The 17,500-nt window shown below is 40.7% G+C and overlaps 1 protein-coding gene and 1 long non-coding RNA gene across 2 annotated transcripts in view; both read right to left on the minus strand.

Moving 5' to 3' along the window:
* The window catches only part of LOC137623878 (uncharacterized), a gene marked incomplete at its 5' end in the record, with an annotated part of 1,116 nt that extends 323 nt beyond the window's left edge, over positions 1-793 (minus strand). Inside the window, one exon of the mRNA XM_068354679.1 lies at positions 1-793. This exon is cut by the window's left edge and continues 323 nt beyond it. Coding sequence (XP_068210780.1) covers positions 1-793 — 793 coding nt within the window.
* LOC137623112 (uncharacterized) overlaps positions 1-17,500 on the minus strand; it is a 90,808-nt gene that overhangs the window by 67,804 nt on the left and 5,504 nt on the right. The window lies entirely within an intron of this gene.

Genomic DNA, 17,500 nt, shown 5'->3' on the forward strand with positions numbered 1-17,500 from the left:
ATGATGATGATGATGATGATGATGAGGAGGAGGAGGAGGAGGAAGAGGATGATGATGATGATAAGGAGGAGGAGGAGGAGGAGGAAGATGATGATGATAAGGAGGAGGAGGAGGAAGATGATGATGATAAGGAGGAGGAGGAGGAAGATGATGATGATGATAAGGAGGAGGAGGAGGAGGAAGACGATGATGATGATAAGGAGGAGGAGGAGGAGGAAGACGATGATGATGATGATGATGATGATGATGATGAGGAGGAGGAGGAGGAGGAGGAGGAGGATGATGATGATGATGAGGAGGAGGAGGAGGAGGAGGAGGAGGAAGATGATGATGATGATGAGGAGGAGGAGGAGGAGGAGGAAGATGATGATGATGATGAGGAGGAGGAGGAGGAGGAAGATGATGATGATGATGAGGAGGAGGAGGAGGAGGAGGAAGATGATGATGATGAGGAGGAGGAGGCGGAGGAGGAAGATGATGATGATGATGAGGAGGAGGCGGAGGAGGAAGATGATGATGATGATGAGGAGGAGGAGGAGGAGGAGGAAGATGATGATGATGATGAAGAAGAAGAAGAAGAAGAAGATGATGATGATGATGAAGAAGAAGAAGAAGAAGAAGATGATGAAGAAGAAGAAGAAGAAGAAGAAGAAGAAGAAGAAGAAGAAGAAGAAGAAGATGATGATGATGAGGAGGAGGAGGAGGAGGAGGAGGAAGAAGAAGAAGAAGAAGAAGAAGAAGAAGAAGAAGAAGAAGAAGAGGAGGAGGACAGATCAAAACCTGCACCACCGAAATGCCACACACTAACCAGGAAACAGAAGCGAATGCTTCTGAAGTGGCTTGATCACATAGAAAAAGCCGACAATCCCTATGAGTTTTTCGGAATTTCTCTAAACAAAACCAAGGAAGTAGCCATATCGGCCTATGAGTCCTTCGTTCAAAGGTTCGTTGCTGAATACGGGAGTTTTGAGAGCCTGGAAAAGGCAGGTTACAAGGGCGCAGTAGCCGCCTTTGAGAAGGTAACCAACTTGTATTTGTTGTTGAGGTGTTCCCCTAAACAGATCGGAAAGATGAAAAATAAGATAGATAACGGCCAGGCTGATACATTGGCCAAGGCTTGGGATCTCATAAAAAAGGAAGACAAAAAGCGCAAACAAAAGACGAGGAAACGGAAAGAAAAGAAGAAGGAAAAGGAGGACAGAAAAGTAAAGTGGGCAGATGATGATGATGATGATGATGATGATGAGGAAATAATTTATAACCATAATCAAAATGATGAATCATCATATCAAGACGATGACGGAAGGACAGAAGAAAGAGGACCCAGAAATAAAGCCCGGAATATGCCATCAGAAAAGCCCATTCCGGGACTGCCCAGAAACCGAACTCTGGGACGTCGTAAAAAGCATAGAGGCAATATGGGACCTAACAATCCCCAAGACCAGGACAGACCGAAGAGAACAATAGAAGAGTTCTTACAAACGTTGAGACCTAAAATCAGGAGGTAAGAAGTTTGATCGTGAATAGAAAAATATAAAAATAAAAAATTAAAAAAATATAAAAATAAAAAATCCAAAAAAATATAAAAATAAAAAATCCAAAAAAATATAAAAATAAAAAATCCAAAAAAAATATAAAAATAAAAAATCCAAAAAAAATATAAAAATAAAAAATCCAAAAAAAATATAAAAATAAAAAATCCAAAAAAATATCAAAACAAAAATCAGCAGCTTAGAGGAGGAGGAGGAGGAAGAGAAGCAGCTAAAAAAAAAAAAGGAAATTAATCAAGATAACCTTGAAGGAACATTAGTTGGACGCTTCAAACCAGGATAAAGAATATGAAAATCTGGATTGATGTTGGATCCAGTTGACGGATTTGGAAGTGAAGAGGAAGGACCAACCGGCTTGAGGGACGCAATGCTCAACTCTCCAAATTGAACGATGCTTGGAATAACCTGGAGGACTGGCGATGCAGAAGGAAGAGACCTAGCGGATTCTGTATGCTATGTACCTTGGTGACCGAGTACAAGACGTTTGTCAAGTGTACAAATGGTCGGATATCTAGATCTATTCTTTTGGATACCAACCTTCGGGTGGTTCTGGGGGAATAATCTAGAAGACCGGCTCTGCAGAGGGATGAAGCTGGGATTCTTCTAGGATGCAGGAAAGTCCTTATAGGTTGGCCCAAGATAGTTCAGCTGGGGAAGGAAGCTACGTCTCTTCAAGGAAGATCAGCTTGGAGAGGTGTTCAACAGATGGCTCCTGATGGAGGGTTGTCTTTTTACTTTTGTTTTGAAAGGAACATTATTTTTTGAGATATATTTATTTTAGTTCTGTGAAAAGAATATTTTCTTTTTTGTTTAGTTTCTTTATTTTATTTCTAAAAAGGAATAATTCTTTTTAAAAAGGAATATATCTTTGTTAAATTATTTATTTTTTAATTTTTTTTTTTACATTTTAGTCTTAAGGAAAAAATAATTATATATAGATTTATTTTAAGATTAAAATAAGAATCGACAAGTTCAGGATACCAGTTTCAAAGGAAAGAGAGCTGATATCACGTAATTGGTCTGACTTGTCAGCGTCAAGGATGCCTAGATAACTTCTAAGATTGGCTATGCAGGAGATGAAACTTGGCCTCTTCATGTACTGATGAATAGGCAGTCTTATTTGGCTGGAAAAAAAAAAAATGCTTGGCTTCACCGCCCGGACTCATGACGACGCTGGGCTTCACCGCCCGGCCTTATGAAGACGCTTGGCTTAACCGCCTGGCCTGATAATGATGCTTGGCTTAACCGACTGGCCTGATGATGATGCTTGGCTTAACCGCCTGGCCTGATGATGATTGCTTGGCTTAACCGCCTGGCCTGATAATGATGCTTGGCTTAACCGCCTGGCCTGATGATGATGCTTGGATTAACCGCCTGGCCTGATGATGATGCTTGGCTTAACTGCCTGGCCTGATAATGATTGCTTGGCTTAACCGCCTGGCCTGATGATGATGCTTGGCTTAACCGCCTGGCCTGATGATGATGCTTGGCTTAACCGCCTGGCCTGATGATGATTGCTTGGCTTAACCGCCTGGCCTGATGATGATTGCTTGGCTTAACCGCCTGGCCTGATAATGATGCTTGGCTTAACCGCCTGGCCTGATGATGATGCTTGGCTTAACCGCCTGGCCTGATAATGATGCTTGGCTTAACCGCCTGGCCTGATGATGATGCTTGGCTTAACCGCCTGGCCTGATGATGATGCTTGGCTTAACCGCCTGGCCTGATGATGATTGCTTGGCTTAACCGCCTGGCCTGATGATGATTGCTTGGCTTAACCGCCTGGCCTGATGATGATTGCTTGGCTTAACCGCCTGGCCTGATAATGATGCTTGGCTTAACCGCCTGGCCTGATGATGATGCTTGGCTTAACCGCCTGGCCTGATAATGATGCTTGGCTTAACGCCTGGTCTGAAGATGATGCTTGGCTTAACCGCCTGGCCTGATGATGATGCTTGGCTTAACCGCCTGGCCTGATAATGATTGCTTGGCTTAACCGCCTGGCTTGATGATGATGCTTGGCTTAACCGCCTGGCCTGATGATGATGCTTGGCTTAACCGCCTGGCCTGATAATGATTGCTTGGCTTAACCGCCTGGCCTGATGATGATTGCTTGGCTTAACCGCCTGGCCAGATGATGATGCTTGGCTTAACCGCCTGGCCTGATGATGATGCTTGGCTTAACCGCCTGGCCTGATGATGATTGCTTGGCTTAACCGCCTGGCCAGATGATGATGCTTGGCTTAACCGCCTGGCCTGATGATGATGCTTGGCTTAACCGCCTGGCCTGATGATGATGCTTGGCTTAACCGCCTGGCCTGATGATGATGCTTGGCTTAACCGCCTGGCCTGATGATGATTGCTTGGCTTAACCGCCTGGCCTGATGATGATTCCTTGGCTTAACCGCCTGGCCTGATGATGATTGGTTGGCTTAACCGCCTGGCCTGATAATGATGCTTGGCTTCACCGCCTGGCCTGATGATGATGCTTGGCTTAACCGCCTGGCCTGATAATGATGCTTGGCTTAACGCCTGGTCTGATGATGATGCTTGGCTTAACCGCCTGGCCTGATGATGATGCTTGGCTTAACCGCCTGGCCTGATGATGATTGCTTGGCTTAACCGCCTGGCCTGATGATGATTGCTTGGCTTAACCGCCTGGCCTGATGATGATTGCTTGGCTTAACCGCCTGGCCTGATGATGATTACTTGGCTTAACCGCCTGGCCTGATAATGATGCTTGGCTTAACCGCCTGGCCTGATGATGATGCTTGGCTTAGCCGCCTGGCCTGATGATGATGCTTGGCTTAACCGCCTGGCCTGATGATGATGCTTGGCTTAACCGCCTGGCCTGATAATGATTGCTTGGCTTAACCGCCTGGCCTGATGATGATGCTTGGCTTAACCGCCTGGCCTGATGATGATTGCTTGGCTTAACCGCCTGGCCTGATGATGATGCTTGGCTTAACCGCCTGGCCTGATGATGATGCTTGGCTTAACCGCCTGGCCTGATGATGATTGATTGGCTTAACCGCCTGGCCTGATGATGATGCTTGGCTTAACCGCCTGGCCTGATGATGATGCTTGGCTTAACCGCCTGGCCTGATGATGATGCTTGGCTTAACCGCCTGTCCTGATGATGATGCTTGGCTTAACCGCCTGGCCTGATGATGATGCTTGGCTTCACCGCCTGGCCTGATGATGATGCTTGGCTTAACTGCCTGGCCTGATGATGATGCTTGGCTTAACTGCCTGGCCTGATGATGATGCTTGGCTTAACCGCCTGGCCTGATAATGATGCTTGGCTTAACCGCCTGGCCTGATGATGATGCTTGGCTTCACTGCCTGGCCTGATAATGATGCTTGGCTTCACCGCCTGGCCTGATGATGATGCTTGGCTTAACCGCCTGGCCTGATAATGATGCTTGGTTTCACCGCCTGGCCTGATGATGATGCTTGGCTTCACTGCCTGGCCTGATAATGATGCTTGGCTTCACTGCCTGGCCTCATGATGATGCTTGGCTTAACCGCCTGGCCTGATAATGATGCTTGGCTTAACCGCCTGGCCTGATAATGATGCTTGGCTTAACAGCCTGGCCTGATAATGATGCTTGGCTTCACCGCCTGGCCTGATAATGATGCTTGGCTTAACCGCCTGGCCTGATCATGACGCTTGGCTTAACCGCCTGGCCTCATAAAGTAACGGCTTCACCGCCTGGCCTGATAATGATGCCTGGCTTAACCGCCTGGCCTGATAATGATGCTTGGCTTAACCGCCTGGCCTGATAAAGATGCTTGGCTTAACCGCCTGGCCTTATGAAGACGCTTGGCTTAACCGCCTGGCCTGATAATGATGCTTGGCTTAACTGCCTGGCCTGATAATGATGCTTGGCTTAACCGCCTGGCCTGATAATGATGCTTGGCTTAAGCGCCTGGCCTGATAATGATGTTTGGCTTAACCGCCAGGCCTTATGAAGTCGCTTGGCTTCACCGCCTGGCTTGATAATGATGCTTGGCTTAACCGCCTGGCCTGATAATGATGCTTGGCTTAACCGCCTGGCCTGATGATGATGCTTGGCTTAACCGCCTGGCCAGATAATGATGCTTGGCTTAACCGCCTGGCCAGATAATGATGCTTGGCTTAACCGCCTGGCCTGATGATGATGCTTGGCTTAACCGCCTGGCCTGATGATGATGCTTGGCTTAACTGCCTGGCCTGATAATGATGCTTGGCTTAACCGCCTGGCCTGATAATTATGCTTGGCTTAACCACCTGTCCTGATAATGATGCTTGGCTTAACCGCCTGGCCTGATCATGACGCTTGGCTTAACCGCCTGGCCTCATAAAGTAACTTGGCTTCACCGCCTGGCCTGATAATGATGCTTGTCTTAACCGCCTGGCCTGATAATGATGCTTGGCTTAACCGCCTGGCCTGATAATGATGCTTGGCTTAACCGCCTGGCCTGATGATGATGCTTGGCTTAACCGCCTGGCCTGATGATGATGCTTGGCTTAACCGCCTGGCCTGATAATGATGCTTGGCTTAACCGCCTGGCCTGATCATGACGCTTGGCTTAACTGCCTGGCCTGATAATGATGCTTGGCTTAACCGCCTGGCCTGATAATGATGCTTGGCTTAACTGCCTGGCCTGATCATGACGCTTGGCTTAACCGCCTGGCCTCAAAGTAACTTGGCTTAACCGCCCGGCCTTATGAAGACGCTTGGATTCACCGCCTGGCCTGATAATGATGCTTGGCTTAACCGCCTGGCCTGATAATGATGCTTGATTTAACCACCTGGCCTGATAATGATGCTTGGCTTAACCGCCTGGCCTGATCATGACGCTTGGCTTAACCGCCTGGCCTCATAAAGTAACTTGGCTTAACCGCCCGGCCTTATGAAGACGCTTGGCTTCACCGCCTGGCGTGATAATGATGCTTGGCTTAACCGCCTGGCCTGATAATGATGCTTGGCTTAACCGCCTGGCCTGATAATGATGCTTGGCTTAACTGCCTGGCCTGATAATGATGCTTGGCTTAACCGCCTGGCCTGATAATGATGCTTGGCTTAACCGCCTGGCCTGATAATGATGCTTGGCTTCACCGCCTGGCCTGATAATGATGCTTGGCTTAACCGCCTGGCCTGATCATGACGCTTGGCTTAACTGCCTGGCCTCATACAGTAACTTGGCTTAACCGTCCGGCTTTATGAAGACGCTTGGCTTCACCGCCTGGCCTGATAATGATGCTTGGCTTAACCACCTGGCCTGATAATGATGCTTGGCTTAACCGCCTGGCCTGATGATGATGCTTGGCTTAACCGCCTGGCCTGATAATGATGCTTGGCTTAACCGCCTGGCCTGATGATGATTGCTTGGCTTAACCGCCTGGCCTGATGATGATTGCTTGGCTTAACCGCCTGGCCTGATGATGATTGCTTGGCTTAACCGCCTGGCCTGATGATGATGCTTGGCTTAACCGCCTGGCCTGATGATGATGCTTGGCTTAACCGCCTGGCCTGATGATGATGCTTGGCTTAACCGCCTGGCCTGATGATGATGCTTGGCTTAACCGCCTGGCCTGATAATGATGCTTGGCTTAACCGCCTGGCCTGATAATGATGCTTGGCTTCACTGCCTGGCCTGATAATGATGCTTGGCTTAACCACCTGGCCTGATAATGATGCTTGGCTTAATAGCCTGGCCTGATAATGATGCTTGGCTTAACCGCCTGGCCTAATAATGATGCTTGGCTTAACCGCCTGGCCTAATAATGATGCTTGGCTTAACCGCCTGGCCTGATAATGATGCTTGGCTTAACCGCCTGGCCTAATAATGATACTTGGCTTAACCGCCTGGCCTGATAATGATGCTTGGCTTAACCGCCTGGCCTTATAATGATGCTTGGCTTAACCGCCTGGCCTAATAATGATGCTTGGCTTAACCGCCTGGCCTTAAAATGATTATTGGCTTAACCGCCTGGCCTAATAATGATGCTTGGCTTAACCGCCTGGCCTAATAATGATGCTTGGCTTAACCACCTGGCCTAATAATGATGCTTGGCTTAACCGCCTGGCCTGATAATGATGCTTGGCTTAACCGCCTGGCCTGATAATGATGCTTGGCTTAACCGCCTGGCCTAATAATGATGCTTGGCTTAAGCGCCTGGCCTAATAATGATGCTTGGTTTAACTGCCTGGCCGGATAATGATGCTTGGCTTAACCGCCTGGCCTAATAATGATGCTTGGCTTAACCGCCTGGCCTAATAATGATGCTTGGCTTAACCGCCTGGCCTAATAATGATGCTTGGCTTAACCGCCTGGCCTAATAATGATGCTTGGCTTCACCGCCTGGCCTTAAAATTATGCTTGGCTTAACCGCCTGGCCTAATAATGATGCTTGGCTTAACCGCCTGGCCTAATAATGATGCTTGGCTTAACCGCCTGGCCTAAAAATGATGCTTGGCTTAACCGCCTGGCCAAAAAATGATGCTTGGCTTAACCGCCTGGCCTGATAATGATGCTTGTGTGAACCGCCTGGCCTAATAATGATGCTTGGCTTAACCGCCTGGCCTGATAATGATGCTTGGCTTAACCGCCTGGCTTTGATAATGATGCTTGGCTTAACCGCCTGGCCTGATAATGATGCTTGGCTTAACCGCCTGGCCTGATAATGATGCTTGGCTTAACCGCCTGGCCTAATAATGATGCTTGGCTTAACCGCCTGGCCTAATAATGATGCTTGGCTTAACCGCCTGGCCTAATAATGATGCTTGGCTTAACCGCCTGGCCTAATAATGATGCTTGGCTTAACCGCCTGGCCTAATAATGATACTTGGCTTAACCGCCTGACCTTAAAATGATGCTTGGCTTAACCGCCTGGCCTAATAATGATGCTTGGCTTAACCGCCTGGCCTAATAATGATGCTTGGCTTAACCGCCTGGCCTGATAATGATGCTTGGCTTAACAGCCTGGCCGGATAATGATGCTTGGCTTAACCGCCTGGCTTAATAATGATGCTTGGCTTAACCGCCTGGCCTAATAATGATGCTTGGCTTAACCGCCTGGCTTAATAATGATGCTTGGCTTAACCGCCTGGCCTAATAATGATGCTTGGCTTAACCGCCTGGCCTGATAAAGATGCTTGGCTTCACTGCCTGGCCTGATAAAGACGCTTGGCTTCACTGCCTGGCCTGATAAAGATGCTCGGCTTCACCGCCACAGCTACGAAAAAAATATAAAGCAGCAGGAGCAGCTTAGAGGAGGAGGAGAAGCAGCTACAAAGAAAAGGACGAAAAAAGGGAGGGAAGGAGGGTCGTGGGAACCGAGCCCGCATAAATGGAATTGGGCTGAACCCACCTGATGAGCCCTTTGGTCAGGGCGAAACCCTCAGGTGTTTCATTTTGGAACTAGTATTGCTACGAGTATGTATGAATGACAATTTATATATATATATATATATATATATTTATTTATTTTTATATATATATAAAATATATATAAAAATACATATATATATATATATATATATATATATATATATATATATATATATATATATATATATATATATATATATATATATATATATATATATTTGTCCTTGCGCCGTGTCGTCTTGATGGAAGTTCCCGAAGGGCAGCTTTCTACTTGGGATATTTCTGTGAGTAATATACCAGGGAATATTACCTTTAGACGTGTTTTTCATATTCAAAGAAGCCATATATTTTGATACGTTAATGTCTGGGGTCTCTTAACGAACTCGGGATCAGAGCCCCAGGCGAAATCACATAGAAACAATAGCTTCTGACCGGCCGGGAGACGAACCCTGGTCCAGGACACTCGTATGAACTGTGACTTACCACTTCGTGGCCAAGTGTTAAGTCACTGTTCATACAAGTTTCCTATACCAGGGTTCGACTCCTGGCTGGGCAGAAGCTATTGTCTTAGTGTGATTTCGCCTGGGGCTCTGATCCCAAGGTCGTTAAGAGAACCTAGACATTAATGTATCAAAAATATATGGCTTCTTTGAATATATATAATATATATATATATATATATATATATATATATATATATATATATATATATATATATATATATATATATATATATATATATATATATATATATAAATGCTTTTAAGACAGCTTCTTTGTGATACAATTTTCATTGAGAGCGATTGCCTTAGTGGCGTCAAGGTGTTTCTTACAGGAATCCTCAATTTCCCCGGCATCTTTGTTTCCAGGCATAAGCCTTTATTTTTATAAACGTTGATTATTCCTTTTTTTCTTATTTCAGTCACCACAGCACTGTTTCCACAAAAGTATATCGCTATATATAAAGTTATTAAATATATATATATATATATATATATATATATATATATATATATATATATATATATATATATATATATATATATATATATATATATATATATATATATATATATATATATATATATATATATAATCAGCCACAATTGCCCTTAATGCCAAATTCTATATTAGGAATATATATCCACTGCAATTAATTTATGGTAATAGCTTCCAGCAGGGCAGAGATTCGAACCCCTGCCTATTCAGTGAAAACCATGTCTGCGAGTACTCTACCAACTGAGCTATTAAGAGAGCCCTCTCAGGCATGGTTTCGGCTGAATAGGCGGGGGTTCGAATCTCTGCCCAGCCAGAAGCTATTACCATAAATGAATTCCACTGGATATATATTCCCAAGATAGAATTCGGTATTATAGGCCATTGTGGTTTATATTTACATTGAAATCACGAGTGTGATATATATATATATATATATATATATATATATATATATATATATATATATATATATATATATATATATATATATATATATATATATATATATGATAAATTTTGCAAATTTTTACGTGTTTTTCATATTCAAATAAGCCATATATATTTTTGATATATTAATGTCTGGATTCTCTTAACGACCTCGGGATCAGAGCCCCAGGCAAAATCACACAAAGACAAGAGCTTGGCTCCGGCCGGGAATCGAACCCTGGTCGGCAAGCTTATATAGACAGTGACTAACCCACTTGGCCACGAAGAAAGATAAAAGTCAATGACAATTCTACTGTACTTATACCTGTCGAATTCAGGTATTTTGTACTTAGAATTGAAATCAACCCATCTTCACCATCGTAGCTAATTGGTAGTTTGTTACTTGGCATTCAATTAATGATAAATTTTGCACATTTTTACGTGTTTTTCATATTCAAATAAGCCATATATATTTTTGATATATTAATGTCTGGATTCTCTTAACGAACTCGGGATCAGAGCCCCAGGCGAAATCACACAAAGACAAGAGCTTGGCTCCGGCCGGGAATCGAACCCTGGTCGGCAAGCTTATATAGACAGTGACTAACCCACTTGGCCACGAAGAAAGATAAAAGTCAATGACAATTCTACTGTACTTATACCTGTCGAATTCAGGCATTTTGTACTTAGAATTGAAATCAACCCATCTTCACCATCGTAGCTAATTGGTAGTTTGTTACTTGGCATTCAATTAATGATAAATTTTACACATTTTTACGTGTTTTTCATATTCAAATAAGCCATATATATTTTTGATATATTAATGTCTGGATTCTATTAACGACCTCGGGATCAGAGCCCCAGGCGAAATCACACAAAGACAAGAGCTTGGCTCTGGCCGGGAATCGAACCCTGGTCGGCAAGCTTATATAGACAGTGACTAACCCACTTGGCCACGAAGAAACATAAAAGTCAATGACAATTCTACTGTACTTATACCTGTCGAATTCAGGTATTTTGTATTTAGAATTGAAATCAACCCATCTTTAACATCGTAGCTAATTGGTAGTTTGTTACTTGGCATTCAATTAATGATAAATTTTGCACATTTTTACGTGTTTTTCATATTCAAATAAGCCATATATATTTTTGATATATTAATGTCTGGATTCTCTTAACGACCTCGGGATAAGAGCCCCAGGCGAAATCACACAAAGACAAGAGCTTGGCTCCGGCCGGGAATCGAACCCTGGTCGGCAAGCTTATATAGACAGTGACTAACCCACTTGGCCACGAAGAAAGATAAAAGTCAATGACAATTCTACTGTACTTATACCTGTCGAATTCAGGTATTTTGTACTTAGAATTGAAATCAACCCATCTTCACCATCGTAGCTAATTGGTAGTTTGTTACTTGGCATTCAATTAATGATAAATTTTGCACATTTTTACGTGTTTTTCATATTCAAATAAGCCATATATATTTTTGATATATTAATGTCTGGATTCTCTTAACGACCTCGGGATCAGAGCCCCAGGCGAAATCACACAAAGACAAGAGCTTGGCTCCGGCCGGGAATCGAACCCTGGTCGGCAAGCTTATATAGACAGTGACTAACCCACTTGGCCACGAAGAAAGATAAAAGTCAATGACAATTCTACTGTACTTATACCTGTCGAATTCAGGTATTTTGTACTTAGAATTGAAATCAACCCATCTTCACCATCGTAGCTAATTGGTAGTTTGTTACTTGGCATTCAATTAATGATAAATTTTGCACATTTTTACGTGTTTTTCATATTCAAATAAGCCATATATATTTTTGATATATTAATGTCTGGATTCTCTTAACGACCTCGGGATCAGAGCCCCAGGCGAAATCACACAAAGACAAGAGCTTGGCTCCGGCCGGGAATTGAATGCCAAGTAACAAACTACCAATTGGCTACGATGGTGAAGATGGGTTGATTTCAATTCTAAGTACAAAATACCTGAATTCGACATGTATAAGTACAGTAGAATTGTCATTGACTTTTATCTTTCTTCGTGGCCAAGTGGGTTAGTCACTGTCTATATAAGCTTGCCGACCAGGGTTCGATTCCCGGCTAGAGCCAAGCTCTTGTCTTTGTGTGATTTCGCCTGGGGCTCTGATCTCGAGGTCGTTAAGAGAATCCAGACATTAATATATCAAAAATATATATGGCTTATTTGAATATGAAAAAAAAAGTAAAAATGTGCAAAATTTATCATTAGTTGAATGCCAAGTAACAAACTACCAATTGGCTACGATGGTGAAGATGGGTTGATTTCAATTCTAAGTACAAAATACCTGAATTCGACAGGTTTAAGTACAGTAGAATTGTCATTGACTTTTATCTTTCTTCGTGGCCAAGTGGGTTAGTCACTGTCTATATAAGCTTGCCGACCAGGGTTCAATTCCCGGCCGGAGCCAAGCTCTTGTCTTTGTGTGATTTCGCCTGGGGCTCTGATCCCGAGGTCGTTAAGAGAATCCAGACATTAATATATCAAAAATATATATGGCTTATTTGAATATGAAAAACACGTAAAAATGTGCAAAATTTATCATTAATTGAATGCCAAGTAACAAACTACCAATTAGCTACGATGGTGAAGATGGGTTGATTTCAATTCTAAGTACAAAATACCTGAATTCGACAGGTATAAGTACAGTAGAATTGTCATTGACTTTTATCTTTCTTCATAGCCAAGTGGGTTAGTCACTGTCTATATAAGCTTGCCGACCAGGGTTCGATTCCCGGCCAGAGCCAAGCTCTTGTCTTTGTGTGATTTCGCCTGGGGCTCTGATCCCGAGGTCGTTAAGAGAATCCAGACATTAATATATCAAAAATATATATGACTTATTTGAATATATATATATATATATATATATATATATATATATATATATATACATATATATATATATATATATATATATATATATATATATATAGATATATATATATATAGATATATATATATATATATATATATATATATATAGATATATATTTTATATATATATATATATATATATATATATATATATATATATATATATATATATATATATATATATATATATATATATATATATATATATATATATATACATACAGTGTCCCAGAAATATGTATATTTTTTTCTATTTCAGACTTGATTTTGGAGTAAGAATTGCGGATACTGTGCTTACGTTCCAGCAAAAGAATTTGTTCTGAAAACATTCTGGAAATGTGAAAATAAAGCTGAAGTGCAGAGACAATTTACGAGCGAGTTCCACACAGATGCCCCAACACGCGCCACCATTTCAGGAATCGTAGATAACTTTGAGAATCATGGGACCATCCATTGCATGAGAAAAGGACATCCTGGACGAAAAAGAACATCGACAAGACCAACTAAAGAGCAAGATGTTATGGCAAATGTTCAGAATTCAACACAAAAATCTGTTCGTCAACGGTCACGTGAAAGAGGTATCCAAAAATCGAGCGTCCATCGCATTTAGAAGCGTGCGTAGCAGAAAACCTAAAACAATTGACAAACTTAGAGAGGCAATTGAAGAATGTGCTCAGATACCAGAGAAATGCTACTAACAGTTTGTAGTTCCATATTTTCACGATGCGAAAAGTGTATTGAGCAAAACGGCAACCAGTTTGAACACTTGATGTGAGCTGATCTCTTTTTTTTTTACCTTCTCAAATTATGCCATATATCCTTACTTTTTCACTGCGAACTCTCAGAATCTTTAAATGTGCATTGTTTCTCTCCTGTGAATCTGTTTTCCACGTTAATATCAATAAATTGAACAAGTTGTAACAATCCAAAGAGTGTATACATTATTTTGGGACACCCTGTATATATATATATATATATATATATATATATATATATATATATATATATATATATATATATATATATATATATATATATATATATGTATATATATATATATGTATATATATATATGTATATATACATATATTATTATACATATATACGTATATACATATAAATATATATATATATATATATATATATATATATATATATATATATATATATATATATATATATATATATATATAATATATTATATATATACACGTAGCCCTATATATGAATAATTTCCTTGTCCCTAACATCGTTGATGATTTCACAAATAAACTTTAGCTAAAATTTTATAACCAACAACAAAACTATTCTTTTTTGAGAAAAAAAAATTACGAAGCGGGTTTTTCGAAAGACAGTTATAAGCAATTTGTATTTAAGTCTGAAGGTTAGATTTTTCTTAAAAATTAGTTTTTGCAAAGGCTAAAGTTACTATAAAAGCTAATGCAAAAATTAGATAACGTTGTATTAATCAGCCACAAAATCAAACCATTGTTCTCTAATCTTGGGTAGTGCCATAATCTCTGTACATGGTCTTCCGCTGTCTTGGGTTAGAGTTCTCTTGCTTGAGGGTGTACTCGGGCACACTATTCTATCTTTATTCTCTTCCTCTTGTTTTGTTAAAGTTTTTATAGTTTATATAGGAGATATTTATTTCAATGTTGTTGCTCTTCTTAAAATATTTTATTTTTCTTCGTTTCCTTTCCTCACTGAGCTCTTTTCCCTGTTGGAGCCCCTGGGCTTATAGCATCCTGCTTTTCCAACTAGGGTTGTAGCTCAGCAAATAATAATAATAATAATAATAATAATAATAATAATAATAATAATAATCTTTTAACTACCCTAGATTTTTCACGTATACATGGTCAAGTTAGGCTTAATACTGTTTAATTCACAAGTGCATTTGAAAGAATTTCGAGAGCTTACTTTAATAACTTACTTTGACGGCTGCTTTTCCGGTCCCATACAGCAGGGGAACCCCACTCTCTACAGCACCTCCACTGTCATTATATCTTGTTCGTTCAGAGTATTCCACATTTCATATCACGTATTGCTCATTTACTTTTAAATCGTCACTGCCATACGCCTCATTGAATCAGAAAGTCTTCAGTTTCATCTTGAAAGTCTTGATAGCTTCAATCATTCGGATGTCTCGTAGGAACCTATTGTTTAGTCTCAGGGCAGCATATTTAAGGGCTCTAGACTCTAGAGCCTACAGTTGACATGTACAGTATCTAGGTTTTGATAGTTTGAAACCATCTGTAACTATTCTCGTGTCAGTGCGCAATATGCAGCAATTCCCTTAAGTATTTTGGGCGACTGGTTCTGATAATCTGGTGGGTTACTGTACATATTTTAAATTCAATTCTCGCTTTAATCGTCAGCCAGTGTAAATCAATTAGTATAGGGGTGATCCTTTCTCTAGGTGGGACACCTTTTATCAGTCTTGCTCCTCTGTTTATTATGTTTTGCAATTTCTTAAGTTGTATTTTTGATAAATTGTAATTGATGTAGTCGCAGTAGTTAATCCTGGTATTAACACAGTTCATCACAAGTTTCTTTGCATAAAGATACGTGTCGGTTGAAGTCATGATTCAATGAATAAGAATTCACAAATAATACTTTCCAAATTCGATTTATCTTATACCGGATTATATCCACTGCCTACTTCATTAATCAATTTCTATGTATGAAATAAATTCACCTGGACTCATAATTAGACAGTCGTTGCCTTAACGTCCAAATGGAACGTCTAAGTATATTTGAAAAGGCCTAAAACGTTTGAACCTACGTCGACCGAACTTGCTACTGAGAAAATGAGAAATTACATTTTATCATATAAACTATGAGATCGTATTTTCTCCTTCAATGTGTAGTTGGAAATTTAATGAGACTTTAATTTCACGCAAAGTAGGAATTCGCGATTACCATTTTCGCTTGTCTGTTAAAAGACATCCAAAAGACTTTAGATATTAAGGCTTTCAAGAGGAAACTGAAGACATTCTTATAATGTGAGTGCTTCAATGGTGACGATTTAACAATAAACGAGCAATATGCGTTGTGTGAAATGCTGAATGCTTTCGAAATATGATAAAGTGAATGTGGAGGTCCTGTAGAGAGTAGGGTTCCCCTGCTGTATAAGACCAGAAGAACAGCCCTTAAAGTAGTTACTCTCCTACCGTTTTATTCCAGCTATGAGCAGGTTGTGGAATGATCATCCTGATATGGCAGTTGAATCGGTGGAACTTCAATAGTTTGAACTCGCAATTAATGCTTTTCTGTATCTTCATAGTTTATCTATAAAAGACTTATTTTAACGTTGTTAATTATATTAATATATTTCACTTTCATTATTCGTTACTTGTCATATAATTTATTTCCTTATTTCCTTTCCTTACTAGGCTATTTGTTCCTGTTGAAGCCCTTGGGCTTGTCGCTTATTGCTTTTTCAACTAGAGTTATCGCTTAGATCAGGGGTTCTCAACCTTCTTGGCCCATGCACCCCTTTCACCATTTCCAATGATGTCATTCCCCCCCCCCCCCCCCAACTTCCCGTCTTTTCCAAATTTGTCTGTCTCAAAAAGTGCACTGTATATAATATGCAAATATTACTAAAATCCTTTTATTTTCTTTTTTTCAAACTGAATTATACATTTACAGCTTTACATGGATTACTTTTACAATGGAGTATTACAAATTATATGCAAATTAAAAATATCGATGGATATATAAAACTTGAATGAAAGTAAAACAGTTTTTTTTTTTTTTTAATTTATAAGAACTACTTAACAGGTCAAACTGAAGCTGATGCAACAAACAAAAAGTTCGATAGGGTAACAAGATATTATAAATCTGTAATTACTTTCATTCAGAAGATTACATTTCATCGATTGACGAAACCTGTGATTGTTTTTTTCTTAGCCAATTCTGGGATACGCGGATGAGTGCTTGAAAGGGCACAACGCAGGTAATTTTCTACCTCTAATCTACTGCACTGCTTCGTTTTAATTTGTAACCGAGTTGAAAAGTCTGACTCACAAAGATATGTCGATACAAATGGAAGCAATACACGGATAGCCATTTCTGCCACTTTTTGGTAGGAATCGCACATCAGAGACCAAAATTCTGTTATTGATTTCTCATCGAACATATCTCTTACACCCGAATCACTTTTTAACTCCAAAAACTCATCTTAACAATCATCAGGAACTTTTTCAACAGACAGTTTGAA

This window comes from Palaemon carinicauda, chromosome 30, assembly GCF_036898095.1.
Source record: "Palaemon carinicauda isolate YSFRI2023 chromosome 30, ASM3689809v2, whole genome shotgun sequence".
Classification (NCBI taxonomy): Eukaryota; Metazoa; Arthropoda; class Malacostraca; order Decapoda; family Palaemonidae; genus Palaemon; species Palaemon carinicauda.